The sequence below is a fragment of the Myiozetetes cayanensis genome, unplaced genomic scaffold (assembly GCF_022539395.1).
Source record: "Myiozetetes cayanensis isolate MyiCay16 unplaced genomic scaffold, myiCay2020 scf12, whole genome shotgun sequence".
In the NCBI taxonomy this organism is placed as follows: domain Eukaryota; kingdom Metazoa; phylum Chordata; class Aves; order Passeriformes; family Tyrannidae; genus Myiozetetes; species Myiozetetes cayanensis.
This window is the reverse complement of record NW_026086826.1, coordinates 9654036-9674421: the sequence shown is the minus strand read 5'-3', so window position 1 is coordinate 9674421 and position 20386 is coordinate 9654036. Positions and strand designations below refer to the sequence as shown.

General features: G+C 46.1%; 1 protein-coding gene across 1 annotated transcript in view; it reads left to right on the top strand.

Annotated features, from left to right (window-relative positions):
- PLPP3 (phospholipid phosphatase 3) overlaps window positions 1-18715 on the top strand; it is a 45001-nt gene extending 26286 nt beyond the window's left edge. Inside the window, exons 3-6 of the mRNA XM_050306654.1 lie at window positions 3838-4121; window positions 5130-5187; window positions 12371-12547; window positions 16910-18715. Coding sequence (XP_050162611.1) covers window positions 3838-4121; window positions 5130-5187; window positions 12371-12547; window positions 16910-17035 — 645 coding nt within the window. The 3' untranslated portion in view covers window positions 17036-18715. The remainder of the gene's footprint in view (window positions 1-3837; window positions 4122-5129; window positions 5188-12370; window positions 12548-16909) is intronic.
- Window positions 18716-20386: the final 1671 nt, after the last annotated feature.

Sequence of the window (20386 nt, the reverse complement as noted above, 5' to 3'; positions counted from 1 at the left end):
AAAAGTACCTACATTTTCCTTCTCACCTGCTGCCAGAAGAGTTCAGGTGCTTTCCCAGTGACACTGCTTTCCTCTTGGTCCTTCAGCTGGGAGGGATGGTGATGGAGAGGTCAGGAGCACTTGTTGCCCTTGTAGCTTTTGTCTTTCCTTGTAGGAGCAATGTCACAGGCAATAGATATTTTAGGATAGCACAGTGCCTGTTTTGGTAATACCCCATCCTCAGCCTTGCTGCTTTGTGACATGAATATCTCCATCGCTTCCTGATCTCTCCATCATTTTCTGACCACATACACTCACTTAGCAAAGTAGGTGCCCTGTTCCTACACCCCCTCCCTTCCCAAAGCCAGCCTGAAAGGTGCCAGACCCCCAATTCTATAAACACGGCAGAATTTTACCCTGCAGGTGAATAACCCCCAAGTGTGGAAAAGCCATAAAAACAAAATGAAAAAGCCTCTCATTTTTGCATTACTGCCTGAGCTATCGGCACGCCGGCTCCATGCGGAGTGCGCTTCTGATCCGTAATGAGGCAGTGGCAAATATAGGAGTTGGAACAGAGACTGGAAACATAATCAGCTGCCTATGTGATCCATCAGCTTCCTACCACGAAATAGCAGGTCAATTAAAAGAGAAAGAAAATCCCCAAAGAATTTGATGTTTCTGCCCTGGTTTCACTGTGCCCACAACAAATGTAACTTAATAAGGTAAATTCAAAAGCTCAGTTATTTGCTGCTGAGTGACACAAATGGCTAACGAGGAATTGAAGCAACAGATTTCTTTGCTAAGGCAGCCTGCATGGAAAATTCAAGTCAGCCTGACCTCTTTTTTCAGATGTAACCCAGATACCAGAATTACTGTAGCATAATAGGAATTCCTTCCAAATCCACAAAGCACTGACTCTGCTCCTTTTGCTCCCATCGTTCGCCTTCAGAAGGCAGGATGGTGGTTGCAAGGACTTCCAGGGAGCTGGCGTTTGGGATGGGGCAGCCAAAATTTCACGCCCTTGCTTTATGTGGCGTCACAGGCAGTGTAGCCTGGGGTAAAAGGTCCAGGTCATGTTTTAAGTGGCTTGAGGACACCCAGTGAGCTTGTTAAGTAAACGGCAGAGATGAGTCCTTGGCTTCGATCAGGATGTGAGAGGATATACATTTGGTTTTAATATCTGTGTATTTACTGACTTCAGGCAAATTTCGGTGCAGATGACGCTGGAGAGGCTCATGCCCCTGAGCTGTATACTCTCACGTCTCTCCTGACTACTCTTCATGCCGGGAGATGGTAAATTTTATGTTGGTGGTCCCTTGGATGACCAGGGGAAGGTGACACTCTCCTCTTCCTGAGCCTCATACAGCTACCACTGCTATGATCCCCTGTGTCCCTATACCTGAAAGCCTATGAAATATTCCTAAGAAAATTAATTTCCTTAGTGATCTAAGTTACACAGCTGGGTTAGCTGGGTGTTTTACAGTTGAAGGTGATACACTTCAATGTGATTAGCACAGAGAACATTACACTAGAGACATAAGTGACTAGAAAAGCTCTAAAAGTAATTACAGGCTCATTGAATTGCTTATAATAATAAAATGGGCATGACAAGCAAAAGTCTGCCAAAAGCATTCACTGACAGAAAAGTCTGATATTGGCTTCTCTCTAGTGACCATCTTTCTTAGATGTGTGAGACAGTCCCTGGGAGCTGTGCCCATCACCTGGGAATGGCATATGTCCCATGTGGATGGCTTGCCAGAAATGTGAGGCATGAGAAGAGCTTAATATCTTTAAAACTTGTTTTCTTTTCAGGATGTCCTTCCAGTCCATGCACATCTGTGCTGCATTAGTTTTTCACCGTCCTGCTTTATCTGGGACATCGCTGCCAGAAAAACAAGTTTACCCAATTTTTAGCTTCTCATTAAGGCTGAGCCATGGCTTTCACTAAGTGGGAAGTGTTCATGGGTACCCAGCAGCATGTTAGTGAGGGAATGAAGGCTCCAATTTACAATCTGCTACATGTGTGCAATTACCCAGACCACCAACGGTGGGAGAAAAATATTAATCCCCAGACCTTTGTTGGTCCCTCTTTAAAATGGTCACATGCCTTTCCAAGGCCAAGAGCCTCAGGTTTACGTGTCTGTGAGTTTGGAGTAATGGCACATCTGCCAGTATCAAATATCATCCTTAGTCTGTCTTATCTTCCCCCTGTGAAAGCCAGGAGTTTTGAGCCTCTTAGCTCCCCTTCTTGTGAATTTAGGCTTTTGGGAGTGCAAGTGGTGCTTTGATCTTGTACAGGAGCCACTGTGTCCATCCAGGACAATCTGACTCTGCAGTCCTCATGCCAGTAAGTTTCCTGGCTTGCCAGCTTGTACTGGAGAATGGTCCAAAATGAAGATAAACCATGGTCTTTGGAGACTGTGAGGATTAAAATGATGCTGCAGCTGTTTAGCTGCAGCTGCCTAAACAACTCTTGGTCACTGACAGATTTCCAAGAGTAAATCTCAGCTGTGACATGTAAACTCCAAAATGATGGTGCAGCCACCCAAAGCTTTCCTGTGCATGGTAGCAGAGCACCCTCAAGCTTGGCCTTTATTTTTTACTATTCTTGTTGTATCTCTCTTTGATAAAGCTTGCTTAGCTGCAATTTCAGCTGCCTTAGGTCAACCTTTGTTTTTTCAAGCCCTGGTACGAGTGAGTTCAAACAATGATACAGCTTCATCTCTTCTTAGTCTAATTGCCATACTTTTCCAGTTTATTAGTTTCCAAGGGCTGTGCCAAGCTTTTAAAAAAGGTAGGCAGGGGAGCTTCGTCTCCTGCTTACAGCTGGCAGGCTGCCACGACAGGAGGAATATTGCTGGCTGCTCCAGAAAGGGATTAACATGAAGGCATTTTTCCTGACAGTTAATTTTACATATCATAGTCCCCGTGACTAGAGAGAAGCAGGGACATGGGGGCATCCAAAAAAAAACCCTCTGCCTCAATTTATTACTCTGGTATAAAAACATTTAAAGTAATGAATAAAATCCTAAAGCTGTAAATCTGGAGCTTAAAAATTAGGTGTGTAGCGTGACGGAGAACAATTTAAGCCTTTGCCTCTTTGGGAGAGGTGAGACATTTGGACTTCATTTCACAGCCTGATTTTCATTAACCTGCCTTTTAAGAGTCGTGAATGTGAGAAGTTGGGTCCTCTGCTCCCTTACAGTGATTTATGGTGATATTGTCAAACCTCAGCACCCCCGACACAAGAAAAACATAATTTGCTGCCACGCAAATGCAAGACCCCTTGAAATGCCCCGAAATAGCTGGCCTTTATGGAGGCTTTGAGAGGTTTGAATTGGGTCTGGTGGCAGCAAGTTTTAGGCCAGAATATGAAGTTTGGGACCTTCTGGTTCTTCTCTTGTTGTGTTCATGATTTTAAGAGAGCAAGATAAGCAGGTTGTTCATTTACTTTCCTCCAAAATCAGTTTGATATGAGGGTAGTGGATCTGGCCTCTCCTTCCCAGTACACCCTGATTCTTTATCTCATTGATGTTAATTTTTTCCCCCACTATTCCAGGGTGCTATTTCACTTTTTTAAAGATATGCCAACATGCTAATGCAAAATCTACCTTGTTTTTGTGTATTGGATTTTTCCATAAACAACATTCTGAGCATTGCAATCTCTTCCTGAGAGGGAAGAAGACACGGATGGAGAGACACTGGGCTGTGGGTTCTCCTTCCTCCCTGAGGGAGCAAATTCCTGGTTCGAGACACTCAGGGCGCGAAGAGCTGTCTCAGCCCTGCATTTACACCCGTCACGGGCCTTGCACAGCATTTTTCCTGCTCTCTAACCTCTCTGTTGTGTTTCCCCCACAGATTATAACAGGAGAGCTCTACCGCATCCACTACCTGAAGGAGAAATCCCGCTCCTTTATCCAGAACCCCTACGTGGCAGCGCTCTACAAGCAAGTGGGCTGCTTTGTTTTCGGCTGCGCCATCAGCCAGTCCTTCACAGACATTGCCAAAGTGTCCGTCGGGCGCTTGCGGCCACATTTCCTGGCAGTTTGTGACGTGGATTTCTCCGTCATCAACTGTGCCAAGGGAGTTTACATCCAGAACTACACCTGCAGGGGAAACGACAGCAGGGTCCAGGAAGCCAGGTGAGAGCCTGAAGTGGCACTGAAGCGATGAGTTGCTGCCACTAAAGGTGACTCAGGGGTTTTTCTGTCAGCAATAGATGATTCAATCTGAAACTGAGAGAGTGCATGTTTAGATTAGATATTAGGAACAAATTCTTCCCAGTGAGGGTGGTGAGGCACTGGCAAAGGTTGCCCAGGAAACCTGTGGCTGCCCCATCTCTGGAAGTGTTTAAGGCCAGGTTGGATGGAACTTGGAGCAACTCTGACCAGAGCGAGGTGTCCCTGCCCATGGCAGGCAGTTCGAACTAAATGAACTTGAAGGTCCCTTCCAACCCAAACTATTTGGTTATTCTATGAAATGCTGCTTTTTCTCTGAAGGCCATAAATCTGTTTTGCAGTGACCAGCAGTTTCCCTTGGGAAGTGTGGCACTTCGCTGAATAATATTTCTTTTCCTTTCTCTTTACTCCTACACTATTGTTTCCCAGAGCTGTTGCTCAGTGTGGGAATTCACCCTATGAGCTGAGCTCATGGTGAACAGCCCGAGCTATCCTGTGTGGTGGAGCAGAGAGCTTCTCCTTCAGGGAGGCTCCGCCACATAGGCAGGGCTGCTGTGCCTCCCCTTTGAGCTCTCTATCAAATCCATCAGATGCTCAGTTTTGATTTTTCCAGGGGCATATTCCACATGCTGCAATTAAGTGACCGGAGAAGTTGCTCACTTCTTATTTCTTTACGGTTTCCTGGTTATTTGAGGCAAGATGATGAGTTATCAGGTTATCCTGGAAATAACTGCTGTCCCACAAGTAGACCAGGAAGGGACGAACAATGCGAGCATCCTGTCCATCCGTTCGCTTTCTGCCTCATGAGCAAGCAGGGCGGATAACACGGGTTTTATAACCCAAAGGATTGGGGGTTGTGGATCCCTCTGCTTTGGCACCCTCAGTGGAGGCAGGGAAGTCACCGTATTGTATGTAAAATTATAATTTTGAAGCTTTTGCTGGCTGGTTCTTAGCACCTGCTTTGTTTTGCAGGAAATCCTTCTTCTCCGGGCACGCGTCCTTCTCCCTGTACACCATGCTGTATTTAGTGGTAAGTAACCTCACTAAGCTGATTGATCCCCTGTCCCCCTTTCCTGCAGCACTCAGTCCTGTTTCACATCACTAACGGCACTATGAGCATCAGAGGTAGAAAGTTGGTTGAAAAAAAAAGGAGTGAACTGGTGGTTGGGAAGGTCCAGTCTCAGACGTTATTTGGGATGGAAACTCCTGGGGTGATAGCTGAGCTGTGTGCAGCTTTGGGATGTAGCCAAGGTTGCAAATAAATCCAAATTCTACCAAATTTGTGGATGACCTGTGCAATTTTGTTCTCCCTATATTGTGGTTTCCACTGAGGAGAGTTTGGGGCGAGGCAAAATGTTTCAATGGATGGAGGGGGAAGATGTGCAGTTGTGGCTCTGTCAGGGTGTGACGGCCGGTTCTGAAATGTGCCAGTGGAGCAGGTGGAGCAGCCTCTGCCTGCCTGGTTCCGGAGCAGAGGGCTGGGACTTGTTTTTCTTTGTCAGTGAGAAATGGCTCTGCCCTTCCTGTGCCGGGGCTGGGGGCCGGGGTGGCTGCCAAGGTGCTTCCTGCCAGGACTGCAGGAGGTATGCTGCCCACACGGGCTGGACCCACACACGGTGTTTGGGAGGGTCTGGATAGTGATTTGTGTCTGGTTTTCCCTATTTAAAAATTATTTATTTTGTAAAAAATCAGGCAGAAAAAGATTTTTTATTCCTTTTAAGATTTGTGCACCTCCTCCATCCCCTGTGAGCTCAAACTAGCAAGTAGAGAAACAGCACAGCACTGACAAAAACATTAAACATGAGCTTTTATCTATGAGCAGTCCTTCCCCCAATCCATTACCCTTTGGAAAGATAAGTGACCACTGCTCTCTCCTGCCTTTTCAGCCCTGGATGCCCCCTCCCTCTGAGCAATTTCTGTTAACTGAATGACTGAACTTTCCAGGCGGTTGTGGGTGGCATAGTAAATTATTTCTTTGTTTTCCCTCTTACTTTATTTTGTTTTTGGAAAACTTGTGAATTTTTTCAGTAAACATTTTGGCCATTTCCTCCCAGCCATGTTACAATAAGAGCTGCCTTGGTGATGCTTCACAGGAGGCTCAGCCCATCGTAAAACTTTCTGAGCTGAGTTTGGAAACCATCGCTCACACCAGCATTTATTTATTTCTGAGGAGACCTGTGGGCAGTCAGATAAGGCAGCCCTGAGATGCTTTTGAGCCCAGCATCTGGAAACAGCAAGGACTGCCAGTCGCTATTAAGTTGGTGATGGTTTCTCTACCAGGGCTTGACCCTCTTTCTGCAGGGTGCTGGACAAACCTTATTACTTTACCAGTTTCTTTTTCCATGTGTTTTTCTGAAACTCCAGCACTTGTGGAGCAGATGAGAAACAAATTAAAATACAGTGCCTGGGGGGTGCTGGTGGCAGAGAGTGCACTGGAGACCCCAAAACTGCAGAGTACATTCAACATTCCCACAGGGTGCATGGAAAACCTGCTTCAGAGGGTGAGGCTTTGGGGCAGAGAGCTGCCTCTGGTCTTCCTTTGCTGCATTCCCTGTCCCTGTACGGGAGCACTTGAGCTATGTGCACTGAGCAGCCCCTGTCCCACACCTCCAAGTCCAGGACAACCGGCTGCTCCACTTATCCCTTTGCATGGAGGGCCAATCCCTTTACAAATTATTTTATTTTTCATGTTTAACTTGTCCCAAAAGTGTGATAAGGCTGGTAGCAGGCTCTGTCTGACCAGTTGTCCAGTTGCTTTGTGCCCTAAGAAGTTGGGGAAAATTACATCAAGTGTTTGGTTATAAATTGAAGGGAGAAAAAGGTAACTTGTGACAAGACATTGTGATGTGGTGTGTATCAGAGGTGATGAAATTATGATCTTAAGAGTCTTTTAGATAAAGAAAATGAGCTTTAATCATTCATTTCATAAATGATTTTATGATTCTAACATGTCTAGGAACATCCAGATCCTTGATCACTGGCTGAACTTGAATGAAAAATCTCATAGAAAAAGAGAAGCAGAAAATGTCAGACTAGGAGATGTTGATAATACCCAAAAATAATTATTTAAAAAAAAATAAAGAAAAGAAAAAAGAAAAAATGTTACAATAATCCAGAGTGATTTTATTTCATGCAAGATAAACCCTGCTGTCTTGCCCACCTCAGTGAATGAGTTGGGGTTTTTAACCTGCTTAGAAATGTGGAATCCACCATGCCAGTGCCTGCAGGAGGTGAGTTTGATGGATTTCATCAGGGAATCATCTCAATCAAGACCTCACTGGTTCCTAGGAAGTGAAGGCTGTGCTGCAGCAGGTTGCTGCCTACACTTTGGATACCAGGACTTTGCCAGGAGCTTCTGCAGAGTGGGAGTGTTTGTGGGGCTGAGTGTGTCCTGCAGAGGTTTGGCTGATCACTTGTGTCCCAAGTGTGTTCCCGATTGAACAATACTTCATATTTCAAGGATAAGTCACTTCCCGTCTTTCCTGGCGTTGCCTGGCTTCACTCTCAGAGCCCATTCTGAATTAAAATGTTTGCCTCACCTGATGGAGATGGGTGCCAGAAAACTTCAGCCAGTCTGTTAAAAGATATGCAGATTCCCACGCATCCCACAGGGCTTTGCCTGCACCATGGAGCTGGATTTGTCCAGGTATTTTGGGAGCAGTGGGTGAGTGACCATGGCTATCCCATTTCCCAGTCCAGCAGCAGAGTCCTGTATTATCCATGGCCTCCTGGTAATAAAACACCAATAGGTGCCAAGCTCTGGAGGGCTTTGGGGGAAAAGTCCCAGGGAAAGGCACTTGCAACACAGGAAAATCCCCAGGGATTTAGTTCTGAATGCTGAGACTTTAGGGCTAAGTTTCTCGCAGCCTTCTTGTCACCAGGAATACTCAATTAACATCAGGCCTTTGTATAAAAATTTTAAAAGGGGAAATTACACTTGGGTAATCCTCTTTGTCTTAATTTTCCTTGCTTTGTTACTGCTTGGCTGAGTGAGCTGTGATACATATTTATAGTAGGCTGAGGAAAGAGGAGGTAGGGAACAGCTTATTCCAGGCAGCCCTCTGGACCTGACCCACACCTCTTGGTTTTGTTTCTCTGGATGTGGGGGAGTCTGTAGAGAGCAATGGATGCTTTCTGCACCCCTCAAGCATGTGAGACCATAATGCTGATATTTTTTGCAGCATGAAGTTGCCTGGAATCACAGCCAACCACACAGAGGGTGGAGAAAAGCTAAATTTTAATATCAGGAAAACTGAATTAATATCTGTCAGCAATGTTGACTGATTCTGGATAAAATGCAAGTAAACCAGGGCAGCTTGTGTATTTATTGTGTGTTGGTGGGTGAGGCTAGAGACTTCAGATCAGAATGGATTGTGATGTGTTCTACTGATTTAAATGAAAAATCAGAGATGTTGGTTTTGTGAGGGGAGTGTGAGGCTTCTCACTGGAGTTCTTGCTGAAGGGTAAAGAAAGTCTGGTGCTGTTGAGCAATGTTGTGCCCTTGTGAAGGAACCCCTGTGGTGATTGTGGACTTGGAGTCAAGTTTAGTGGTGACCTAAGTAAGCGAATAAACTGGAATCACATCAGAGGCCAAGGCTGAGGTGTCACTGGCATTGCTGAGCTGATGGGGGTATTCCTGATGAGGTGTGAGGATGCTGTATGCTCAGCAAAGGCAGGGAAGAAGCAAACAGCACATGCCTTTTGTGCTGAGAGGTTTTTGCCCATCTCCTGTCCTTCTCTTCTGGCCAGCTTAGTGCTAAAAGCCTCATTCTGTATTCCTTGTCCTCTAGCTGACTTTGTCCAGCCGGGGCAATGTGTTACACCGGGGTGAGTCTGGGTTTGAGAGGTTTTGTCCCTGTACCACTTTGGGTACCACTCTGTTTGCAGATGGGGCTGGAGGTGGAGGTCACTTCAGGTCAGACAGCCAGAAACATGCCCAGCTGTTTCCCAGAAGGAAACTTTAGGTGTGACTAAGGGTCATGGTTGAGGGAGTTCAGCCTTGTGGTGGGAGAGTGTGAATAGGACGGGATTTCTGGATAGCAGAAAACCCCGGGAGGCTGGAGGTGACTCTTTTAAACCGTGTCCTCTGCCAGCTACTCCTCGATGGGTTTGCTCAGTGGTTGTGTGTGGCTGTGGGCTGTCCCCACCAGCTCTGTGGAAGTCCCCTGGCACAAGAAGAGTGATGTGACGTCCCTCAAGCCATCTGCTTTGTGGTAACTCAGCCTCTGCCAGCAGACAGTGGATGGGAACTCCAAATAACTCCTGCTCTGTGTGATCCCATTTCATGTCATTCCATCCACCCCTTCTCCTGTTGATGCTCCTGGTTTTCACTGCCCTGTGATGATCTGTGGTGGAAATAACCCCAGCTGTGGTTTTGTTCCTTCACCCCCTTTCAGGAAGGGTTCCATCCAGCCACTCATTCCCATACAAATCTGGCAGTCCATAGCAAGCAGCACTTCAGATCCGCTCCCAGGTTTAAAAATACACAAAATACCTTCATAAGCAGATTTTCAGATAAATTTCCAGGAACTTCCTATTTCTTGGAAATAGCACTAATTCCTGCTTTAGGGAAATTCTGATCTTTTCAGCCCCTAAGCTCTACTTTCCCTTTTTGATCTTCTCTTATTAGCTGTGTTTTACTTTCATACTGTGGGCAGAGGTGAAGTTTGGAGCACTCTGAGTCTTGCCTTGAAAGTATTTAGGGGATCCTCAGCACCCTGGTGTTTCAGAGCAGTTTCCATTATACTGCATGTTCAAAGTACGTCTGTGGAATATCAGAAGTGTTGTTACCCTCTTTTTCTTTTTCCTTGTGAGTGGGGAAATAAAGAGCAATTTTTCCATTACCTTTATTGTGGCAGTAAAAGGAACTCAGCAAAGATCCTCACACTGGTAGTACAGTGTGTGAGGGTCATCTGTTCCTGTGGGTTTTACTTCTTCAAGATATGCATGTGTGGGTGTGAGTTGAGTGCTGGGGGCTTTGGGTGACACCCAGCATACCCTGTGTGGTGCCACACTGCCTTTGCACTCCTTTTCCAGGGCTAAAGTATGTAGTTAGGCACACAGTTCAGCCCCAAAAGTGTCTGTTTTATTGGGGGTTCAAACCTGGTATTAGCTTTTTATTGCTAATTTTTAACTGATACTTTGCATCCTCACCTCTCAATGACCTGTTTAGTCCAGGCTTGTGGGATGGAATGATTTAAGGAGGTGTCAAGACTGTGCTAAAGTGACAAATGTCAGATTATCTGGCAGCAAATTTCTTTCTTAAGGGGTTTGATGTGACAGAGACACAAGATTAAAACAAGACATCAGGTTTCAAGTCTTCCTGGTAGAACTAAGAGTGATGGTTTGTAATATATAATACTTGGAGCTAACTTTGCTCTTCAGCAGGTACCTGAACCTGAATTTTGCACTGTCACCTGGCCTGAGCTGAGGCTCTTGAACACGAAAATAGAATCCTAGAATGGTTTGGTTTGGAAGGGACCTTAAACATCAACTAATTCCAACCCCTTGCCATGGGCAGGGACACCTTCCACTAGACCAGGTTGCTCAAAGCCTCGTCCACCCTGGACTTGAACACTTCCAGGGATGGGGCACCCACAACTGTGTCATACCTGCACATGTATTCTCAGGGGCAGATCACTGGGTGCACAAATACCATGGCAATGAAAATTATTGTCACAAACTAGAGAACCACCCCAGTGGTCCATGTGCTGGGCTGCATCAGCGTGGGTCTGCTGTGGGATCTGAGAGCTGAAACTCATCCCGTGCATCGTGTGCACACGTTTTCATGGTGTGGGGTGTGCACTGTGGGGACGTGGCTCCGTTCCCAGGCTCAGGCTGGTTTGCACATATATTCCCCAGAATCATAATGTGCATTAGCAAGCACCAAGCTGTTTTGGTATTGCTCTCTTCCATGTTAATTGGCTAACAATTTGGATAATTTGGAGCATCTGCTCCATTCAAATGACATGATGTTTCATTTCTTCTGAAGAGCCCAGTGTGTGTTCTTTCTAAAAAGGGGTAAATACAATGTTTATGCAACAGCCAAATGTACTAAATTGGCCAAAATGATGCTTCCCCCTTATCAGTTTCCCAATTAGTTCTGCTTTTATAGGTAAATGGTGTCATTAAGTTATTTGTGGTTTCAGGGAACGCAGTGAGAGCTTCATTCCCTTCATATCAAGGCAATGCAAAGTGCTCTGGGTGTGTAAAAGGGATCATAAATGGGAATTAAACCCCTTTCCAGTCCTCTGATGTTGCAGAGCCCCTTGAAGCACACCAGGTCTGACTTCTAGTGCTTCATTTAAAAACAGGCAGAAAAGATCTACTTCAGCTGAGCCCATGGGTTGTGGGTCTGAGCTGCAGGAGCTGAGCTGCATTTGCCACACATTTTACACTCTTTGAGAGTCTCTCTGCTCCCCAAGCCTGAAGGCATCCCTCCCTTCCTGTAGCCTTCCTCCTTATGCTCATCTATGAGCAGTGAGTTGCCGTTTTCCTGTCCTCTCTTCCCACCCAGCTTCCCGGTTCCCACAGGAACCAGCCATACCCCTCAACTAAAACGGAAACGGGCCTGAGATAGTCACGACAGGGGTACAATGCCTATTTGACATCATGTCTACATCATCTTTTTGGGTTGGGCCAGGACTTTTCATGTTATTCCCACCCAGTGAGAGAATTCCCATGTTAGAGGATGGCATTGTACACATCACCTGTGGTTGTGGCCGTGTCTGGAAATCCTCAGGACTGGCTCTGAATGTGTGGCATCCTGCACTGATTCCTTTTTTTGCCTCTGAGAGATGCTGTGAGTCCTACATACCCCAAATTTGGGACCTTGCTTCTGTTACATACTAAATAGCAATGGAGAGGAATTTCCTTACTCAGCCCCATGGGATTTTGTGTGGAGGCTGAAGTGGGGCCATGGTGTGAGCCGGGATGCAGGGTTTCCCAATCACCTGATCCTGGCTCACTGAGTAAAGTCTTCACCCATCCTGTCTCCATCCCCTCCATGAGTTAAAATCCTTCCAGCTCCACTCTGCTCTGCACGATGGAGGCCACACATGTGCAAGGAGCTTCCTTCTTCTCTGACAACTCCCCCTCCCTGACCCACAGGACTGTGGGTGCCTCACGGCCAGCCCCACAGAGCAGTTGCTGCTGTATGTGCGTATTTTGGGCAAATTAACACACAACCTTTCTGTTCTCCTCTCTTCCCGCAGTTTTATCTGCAGGCCAGATTCACATGGAAGGGAGCCCGCCTGCTCCGTCCCCTCCTCCAGTTCACCCTCATCATGATGGCGTTTTACACCGGCCTGTCCCGCGTGTCAGACCACAAGCACCACCCCACCGACGTGCTGGCAGGCTTTGCACAGGGAGCCCTGGTGGCTTACTGCGTGGTAAGTGTGGAAAACCAGGGATGCTGGGAGGGCCCTGGGGGAAACAGCAGATGCCTCTGCTATCTCAGGTAACTCCACTTAAAATCCAGGGAAGTGGCAGGGGGCTGCGTTCTCCAGAGGCTCAGTCCAGGCAGATCAGGGTGCTGGGAAGGCATTCAGTCAAGGGAGAGTATTTCCCTCTTGCCCAGCAGCACTGGCTTCTCCAGCTGCTCATTCTCAGTAATAAGCACTGGCTCGTTAGCAAGGCTTTCCACCAAGACCCAAGCAGAGAGTCTGGGGTGATTGGGATTATGGCACTTCCCAATACAGTCCATGCAGAAGCTGTTCCTGGGCACAGGAGCTGTGTCTGCCCGATAAGGGGAGGCAGACTGCCTTGATGGATGGTGGGTTTTCATTGAGGAAAAGGGCTCGTGAGAAACTGGCAAACAAAAGCTGTACCCACTTGTCTTCAGCTGCTGGGCTTGTTCTCGTGCCACTTGTTTTCCAAAGGATGACCTGATTGCACAGCCCCGTAACTCAAAGTGACACATGAAGATGTTTAAAGCTGCCAGGATGGGGAGCACCAGATCAGGCAGCTGCCTCAGATAGACACAAAGGAGCTGGGAGTTGTGGTAGTTTCTGTGTCTGTACAAGCTCCTGAAAGCAAGATTTTAACAGCTTACCACTTTTTAAGTTAGTTTTTTTAAGTTTGTTTTTAGCTGATCTAAAAGTAAGGCAGCCTCGGAGACAAGGAGTTAAGTTCACTAACGTTACATTTTGCAAGGAGAGAGAATAGGTTATTTATGTACTTCCCACTCATTGATAATATTCCAAAGCCGAAATAAAAATGCCATTGTTGGGAAGTTTTTATGAAGTATTATTAACTTTCTGAGCAGTAGCTGTTGGGTTTTCCCATTGCTTGATGCTGGTGTCCCATGCGGGGCCAGCAAATCCAGAGCGGGAAGTGAGAGAAGTGTGTGTGTTTTTATGCTTGAGAAGTGGGTTAACAGCATTATATAAGGGGAGTAGGGACCAGCCAATCCATCTCTGGATCCCAGCAGCAGTTTCAGAAAGACAATAGCTCTCCAGATGCTCGGGATGGGTGTCCGGCTGCTTCCTGGCTGGGAAAAGCAGCAAGCCTGGCTGTCCCCTCCCAGCCCTCCGGCAGCTGGAAGCTGTGCTGGGAAGGGGAGGCTGTGGTGGTGCTGGGTTAGTTTTCCTGTGTCGAGGTAAACCGACATAGGAAGCAGCTGCCTGGAGCTTCCCAGGCAGGCTCTGGTTTTTCTGCGAGCCTGGGGCAACCTGTGTTGCTCTCGCAGCCAGCCCGTGGAAGGGGCAGTTGTCTCCAAGCCCTTTGCAGGCATAGCTCAGTGACTTGGAATGTCTCAGGCTGCAGCTTAGGACTCAGGACAGGGTTTAAACCCAACCCTTGTCCCATTTCATCAGCTTTCAAGGAACCATCAGGTATATTGCTGTTCTCCAAAACCTGGCTTTGCTAGTGGGGCCCTTTGCCTAGGAGGGGCTGGCAGACTTTTGTCCATCTTGGGGGGTGATAGCAAGGGACGAGAGGAAGACTCATCCTGGCACACCCTGGAGATTGCATTGAATGAGTAGGTTAGCAGCTTTTTGCTAAAATTATTGGTATGGTGGTTCTTGCCCAAGTCTCATGTCCGGGCTTCTGAAGCAGAGGGAAAAACCCAGAGACTCATCACCTCCAACCCTAGGTGCTTTCAGCCAACCCCTCCCCAGCAAAGCCCTCAGGAGTCCACTCTGGTGATAGTCAAGAGCTGTTAAAACACCACAGTTATCAGGCCATAATTTTCAGAAGAAACCAATTGTGGATTTCATCTCTGAAGGCTGCCAGAGCTTAAATCCAGGTCGTGCTGCAGCAGACACGTTTGTCTTTCAGTGCCTGAAATAACAAGCAGAAGACATTAATGTCAAGCACTTCCAGCTGATGAAACATTCAGACTTGGATCCAGGGTGAAATACGATGAGGATTTCTTAAATAGAAATAGTTTTTATATGCTTGCTATGTGTTGTGTAGTTTATGTCTCATCTGAGGGTGAGAGAAAAGGGGGATGTTGGAAGGACTTGCTCCCGGTGTTGCTCTGGTTAGCTTAGATGAGTTGTTTTAACCTCTCAGTATATGATTAAAAATTTCTTCAATATAATGAAAAGTAATAGGAATTGTTAAGTTGAAACATAAGATATTGGCCTACTTGTATAAAATGCTCTCAGTCTTCTCCTGTCAAGTTTTCTTTATGGGTGGAGAGCACCTTCTACAGGAAATGGAGCTAATCCAAGTGAAAAACTTCACACGTTTATTAGTCCTTTCTTGTGTTAAACAGTTCAAGCATTAGGAGGATTTAACACACTTTTAACCCCCAAAGATCACGTTTCATGATTCCTATAAATGTTTATATAACCTCCAGCCATGTTAAAGTGAAATACAGTTTAAAAAGAAATGAAACCTCCTAACTAGTCTCTGAATGAAACCCTGAAAAGCAGCTCAGTAAAAGCTAAAATACCCAGGATGACACTCCACCATAACTCATTCCTGTCCAAAATAAGGACCAGACTCGGTGCAATCCCCATATGCTTCTTGCACTCAGCAATCTCCTCCCATAAATTGATTTGTCATGGCTATCTTGGTGCAGAAGTTCGACATCTTTTTGATTGAATCCAGTTCTCCAAGGTGGACAAGTATTTGAGACGGCATCAGAAGTGCACCAAACCAGCCAAATGGGGGGGTTAGAGTTATTAACAATCCAAAAGAAACCCAGAGCCAGAGCAGTTCAACATGCTTTTACACCATGGTGCTGCAGCAAGAGGCCAGACTGCAGCTTGTGATCCTTGGTGAGGTCAGCTGGATCCTGTTATTTAACCAAAGGTACAAATACTGCCACTTGGATGCCCTGTAAACAACTTTATCATCTCTGTTATACAATTAGACAGCCAGACACCAGCACATACACTAAAAAAAGAACTGTTTTGTAAATCATCTCCTTCTCTGCTTTTCCACAAAGCAATAAAAGCCAAGCAACAACAGCTCAGCTTCCTGCATTCCCAGTTACAATTGTAGGAGTAAATTGCTGCTTACAACAGGTTTGCTGTCTGTTCAGCTTGGTGCCTTATCTGCTGATAGGGACTTGCCAAAGTTATTTCCAAGGACAACTAGACCTGCTGCCCAGGACTTTGGGTAGCTAGAAAATGTGGAGATGCAGGTGGGGAAAACCTTTGCTTCCTCCCTGTGTTACCCAGCCTGGAAGTAGTAATCTAATATTATTCTTTGAGCATCTTGGAATTATTTTTTCACCTGATTTATCTGGTTGCTTAAATGTTGCATTAGAGTACTGTGGGAGAAAACACAAATGTACTGCTAATTCCTGTGGCCATGTGCTGCTCATCCTGGGACTTCAGCTTAGCAAACCCACAGCTCGGTCCAGATTATCAGGGCTTAAGGATGTCCGAGATGAGTTGGCCAATTTGGGCTGGCAGAGGCAGTTGGTGGCAGGACGGAAGCTTGAGGCTTTGGTGCCAGGTAACAAAAAGATGAGTCCTTGCCACTTCTCACACCGTCCAGAGGATCTGTGCTGTCTGACTCTTTTCCCTTCTGGCACAGGTCTGAGCTCTGGCAAGGGTGAAAGTGCCCCGGTCCTGGAGGACTGATAAGCTTTGTGCGGTGGCTGCCAAAAGAGGATGTGGAAGTTTCCTCCCAGCATTTTGTTTCTTATTGTGTTGCTACCTTCCGAAATTGCCGAGCTTTTTCACATCCTGGAGAGGGCTTACATCACGGGATATTTAGGAAGAAGTAGTCAGGAATAACTCCTCCGCTCCTTAGCGTTTGGCTTCAGGACCAAACCTTGGGGGGGGCATGAGGAGCATCACTCACCATTGACTCATTGCTGATAACTTCTAACACAGGTTTGATTTGAAAGCTTTTAATTGCCTACCCGATATCTGGCTGAATGAATTGTTTCACACTGAGTCCATCCCTGAAATCACACACATGAGTCAGGACAGCCCTTTGGAGACCTTTGTAATTTTATTGGAGTGCAGGTCGTGTATCTGTTTCCTGGCTTTTCAACCCGTTCAGCAGAGGTTTGGGTGTTGCACTCAGTGATTACGCAGTGAGAAATGAAATTGTTCTGTCATATTTTTACCCTGTTTTGAGAGGCCTGAGCCTTTTTCTGCACAGTACAGAAAGGTGGTAGCAGGCACTTGGGATTTCACAGCTACTGGTGTTACAGGCAGGCATTCAATAGCACAAAAAAGAGCTACTTTTGCAGCTTAGGGATTTGTATATACTCTGGAAACTAACTTTTCAAACGAAGCATCACTCAGTGTGGCTAAGCTTGTCTTTTCCACTTACTTCTACAGGTGTTCTACGTCTCAGATCTCTTCAAGCCCAAGACAAAGACTTGCCTGCCTCCACCGCCCATCCGGAAGGAGATCCTTTCACCTGTGGACATCATTGAGAGGAATAACCATCACAACATGGTGTAGAACTTCGAGAAACCGGATGGGTGTTGTATTTTATTTTAAACTTTTTTTTTTTTGCAAAAAAAATGACTGCTGACAGCAACTACCTGCTGCTCTCAAATCTCATCAGACAGTAGAATGTAGGGAGAGACTTTCTTGCCCGACCAGTAAAGTCTTACTCTGTGGTCTTTTCAACTTGCGACATTTGGATGAAAGGGGTGGTGGTGGTCAACTAAGGCAAAGGCAACAATGAGAAAGAAAAAAACCACAAAACACAAAAGCCGAACAAACAAAGAGAGGTGCCGGAGTTCTGGATGTGCAATTGGTTTGAGTGTTCATGTTGTAGTGAACGCCAAATTGTTCATAGCCCAATGAACACTAAGGGGTTTTCGGAAAGCTGGCCATCCTAGGTTTTTTCTTACTATGAAGATTTCCAATGCTTGCGAGAAAAAAACCAACTCATGACTAAATTGTATAGCACTATATGCAAGCAACAGCACTGAGTCAAGATCTGGGGTTGGTTTATAAGAGTTGCTTTTTTCTCCTTTTGATCCTAGCTTATTTTTGCCTCCTCTGTTCCATACTGTGACTTAATTTAGAAGAAGCTTGCCCAGTCCAAGATCTCCGAAGGGTCTCTGTTCTCTCTGTTCACACTACATGCCTTTAACGAGCGGCCCTGAGACGCGCAGTGAGGCTGGAGAACTCCCTCCTCCGCGCAGAGAAGCCACATTTCTTCCTCTCCGCTCGCTCCCTGGTGAGGGTTCATCCTGTCTGAGCCCCCAACGTGGCCCTTCACGAAAAGAGCATCCTCCACTTCCCAGCCATCCCCCTCCCTCAAAAAATCACGGCAGATATTCTGTGTGCCCACGGGAGCTGGCGGTTTGCAAGTGGGTAGCGGCGGCTCTGCCGAAGACTCGTTCGCACTACGACCTCGGGGCTGAGTCCTGGGGAAACTTTTATTCTGCAGTTTTGGGACGGGCTGCTGGGCGGCACGTCCTGGCCTGGGTGTCAGTCGGTTTGTGCATCCCCTCCTCCTCCTCTTCCTCCCTTGGGCACCCCGGTGTGCACCATGGCAGGTACCAGGTCCTGTGCTCCGCTGGGTCACGCTGGTGGTAAATCAGTTGTGCCGATACCGAGTGTGATGACTAATTTTTTTTTTGCCCAGAAACCACAGGTTCTTGGTTTGCAGCCCTTTCACCAAGCACGTTTGCAAAGGGATCCCACAAAACATGCAGAACGGCCATTTGCACATCCTTCTTACAGAATCCGTCCTATCATTTCAACTTATAGCAAGCTATGATTTTTTTTATATTATAAATATTATATAAATAATGTATAAAACCTTAAAAATTAACTATGTAAAATATTATTTCTGAAACAATTTTAGATATATCCACTATGACTATAAACTGTGTCCTGACCTGTGTTATTTACATTTTGCTGCTTAAAAAAGCATTGAATTAATTTTTTTATAGTCGACTAAAATATTGTAGGTCTGTGGTAGTAATATTTTAATGAAAATAACTACAATTAGAGACACTTGTATAAAAAATCATATTAAATTGTCTGTATTTTTGTAATGTTCCATTTTGTAAAGAGAAGAATATTCAAAGACTTTTGTAGAATACAAAACTGAAGTTTGTATCTGCGAAATTATTGCTGTATAAATGTGCTTTTTAAATAAAAGCTCATAACACAACTAAACATACTGGTGCAAGTTGTGTTCTGCCTTTGGGTTGCCCTTTCCTTGCCAGAGAAATAAGGTCCCTGCCCAGTGGGACAGCTGGAGTTGTGATGTGGATGTTGGATGACACTTGGGGATGTGGTGGTTCAGGAGGGCATCTAGATAAAAAGGACTTGATGCCGCTTTCAGTGGGCACTTGAGAAGGTTCCACCAGTTCCTGGCTGGGGACACTCACAGGTTTTTGCATTGATCTGTTCTTTGGTATGCCTGGTCTTAAAGCAAATCTCATTTTATTGAGGGCACCTTTAGCAATGTTAATTTAGAGAAATTAACAGCTGCTGGCTGTCCTAGACAGCCCCTATCTAGGAGGGCTCCCAGCTACTCTCTGCACAAACACCTTTTCCATAAAAAACCAGACATGTCACAGCTGAATAAAAAAACCTGCAGCTTGCTGGGTTGCAAGTGTGGGTGGAAGGGGAAAAGAAGAAAAAGAAAATGCCACAACAACATGTTCTCAGAAAGGCACATGTGCACAGCATACGAGGCAGCCTTGATTTTATTTTTTTTATTATTATTATTTTCCTCTTCCTACAGAAGCAAATGAACTTCTTGGTGGTGACACACGGTCAGAGCTGCGTTTCGACCACTCCTTGGGTGAACCGCATCAGCGAGATAACACAGCACAGAAATAATATGCAAGAATGCATGACAGGAAGTGAATACCACATCAAACTGCAAATAAAGAGCAGGTGGAAATTAAGCCAGCAGAACTCAGCTAGCACTTGCTATTATTATCCTAATTAGAAGTAATATTTTATTACACGTGGAAAAAATTTGTAAACCCTCACCTGTCCTAAATGCAAAGAGAGTTTTCATGGTGCCACGTGTGACTTGAGTGTAAAAGTGTTTGGGGGTTGAGCAGGTTGTAGAGGTTAGACATCAGCTTTAGGGCAATGGGTGCTGAGGACAGACTCTTAATCTCCAGTTTATCTCCAAAATATGCTGCCTGGGTCTAACTAATCCACGTGGGAGGAGGAAACACTGCCATGTCTGCCTGTGCCTGGCAGGAGCCTGGCTCTGTGGAGCCCTTCATGTGCAGAGCTGGCTCCAGTGCAGCAAACCCTGGGCTGAGTAAAGTGTTGGCTTGCATCTTAACCCCAGCTACTTGGAAAAAAACAGGAATACAGATGTCTGGGTGAAAGAGGAGGGCTCAGAGAAGTGTCAGAGGGGAAACAGCACAGGAGGTGATAAGAGTCAGGGCAGGGCTGTGGGGCCGGTAAGTCATGAGACCTCACTCAGGATGTGTGGGTCATCTTGGGCAGAGGGAGAAAAGGCCATGGATAAATGTATAGAAGGCAACAGGCTTGAATACTATAGCATGGGGCTGAGCATCAGCAGTGCCAAGTCCTATTTCTGGCTGAGCGATGGTCGTTTCCTCCTCTGCTTCCTGTCCGCCTGTCAAGTGCTGTCCGATTCCATCCGATCCTGGGAGGGTGACAGCAGCTTCGCACGGCAGCACGTGCTGGGTGGGTGAGAGCAGCTTTGGTGGGGGTCACCCCTATTGACTGGTTGGGAATTAAATGAAGTGATAATTACTGGAGGCATGGGTGGGAGAAGGTGATATGTGGTGTCAGAGTCCATGGAGACCTTTCTGGGCTAGCAAAGCACAGAGCAATGTTTTGGTGCTACTG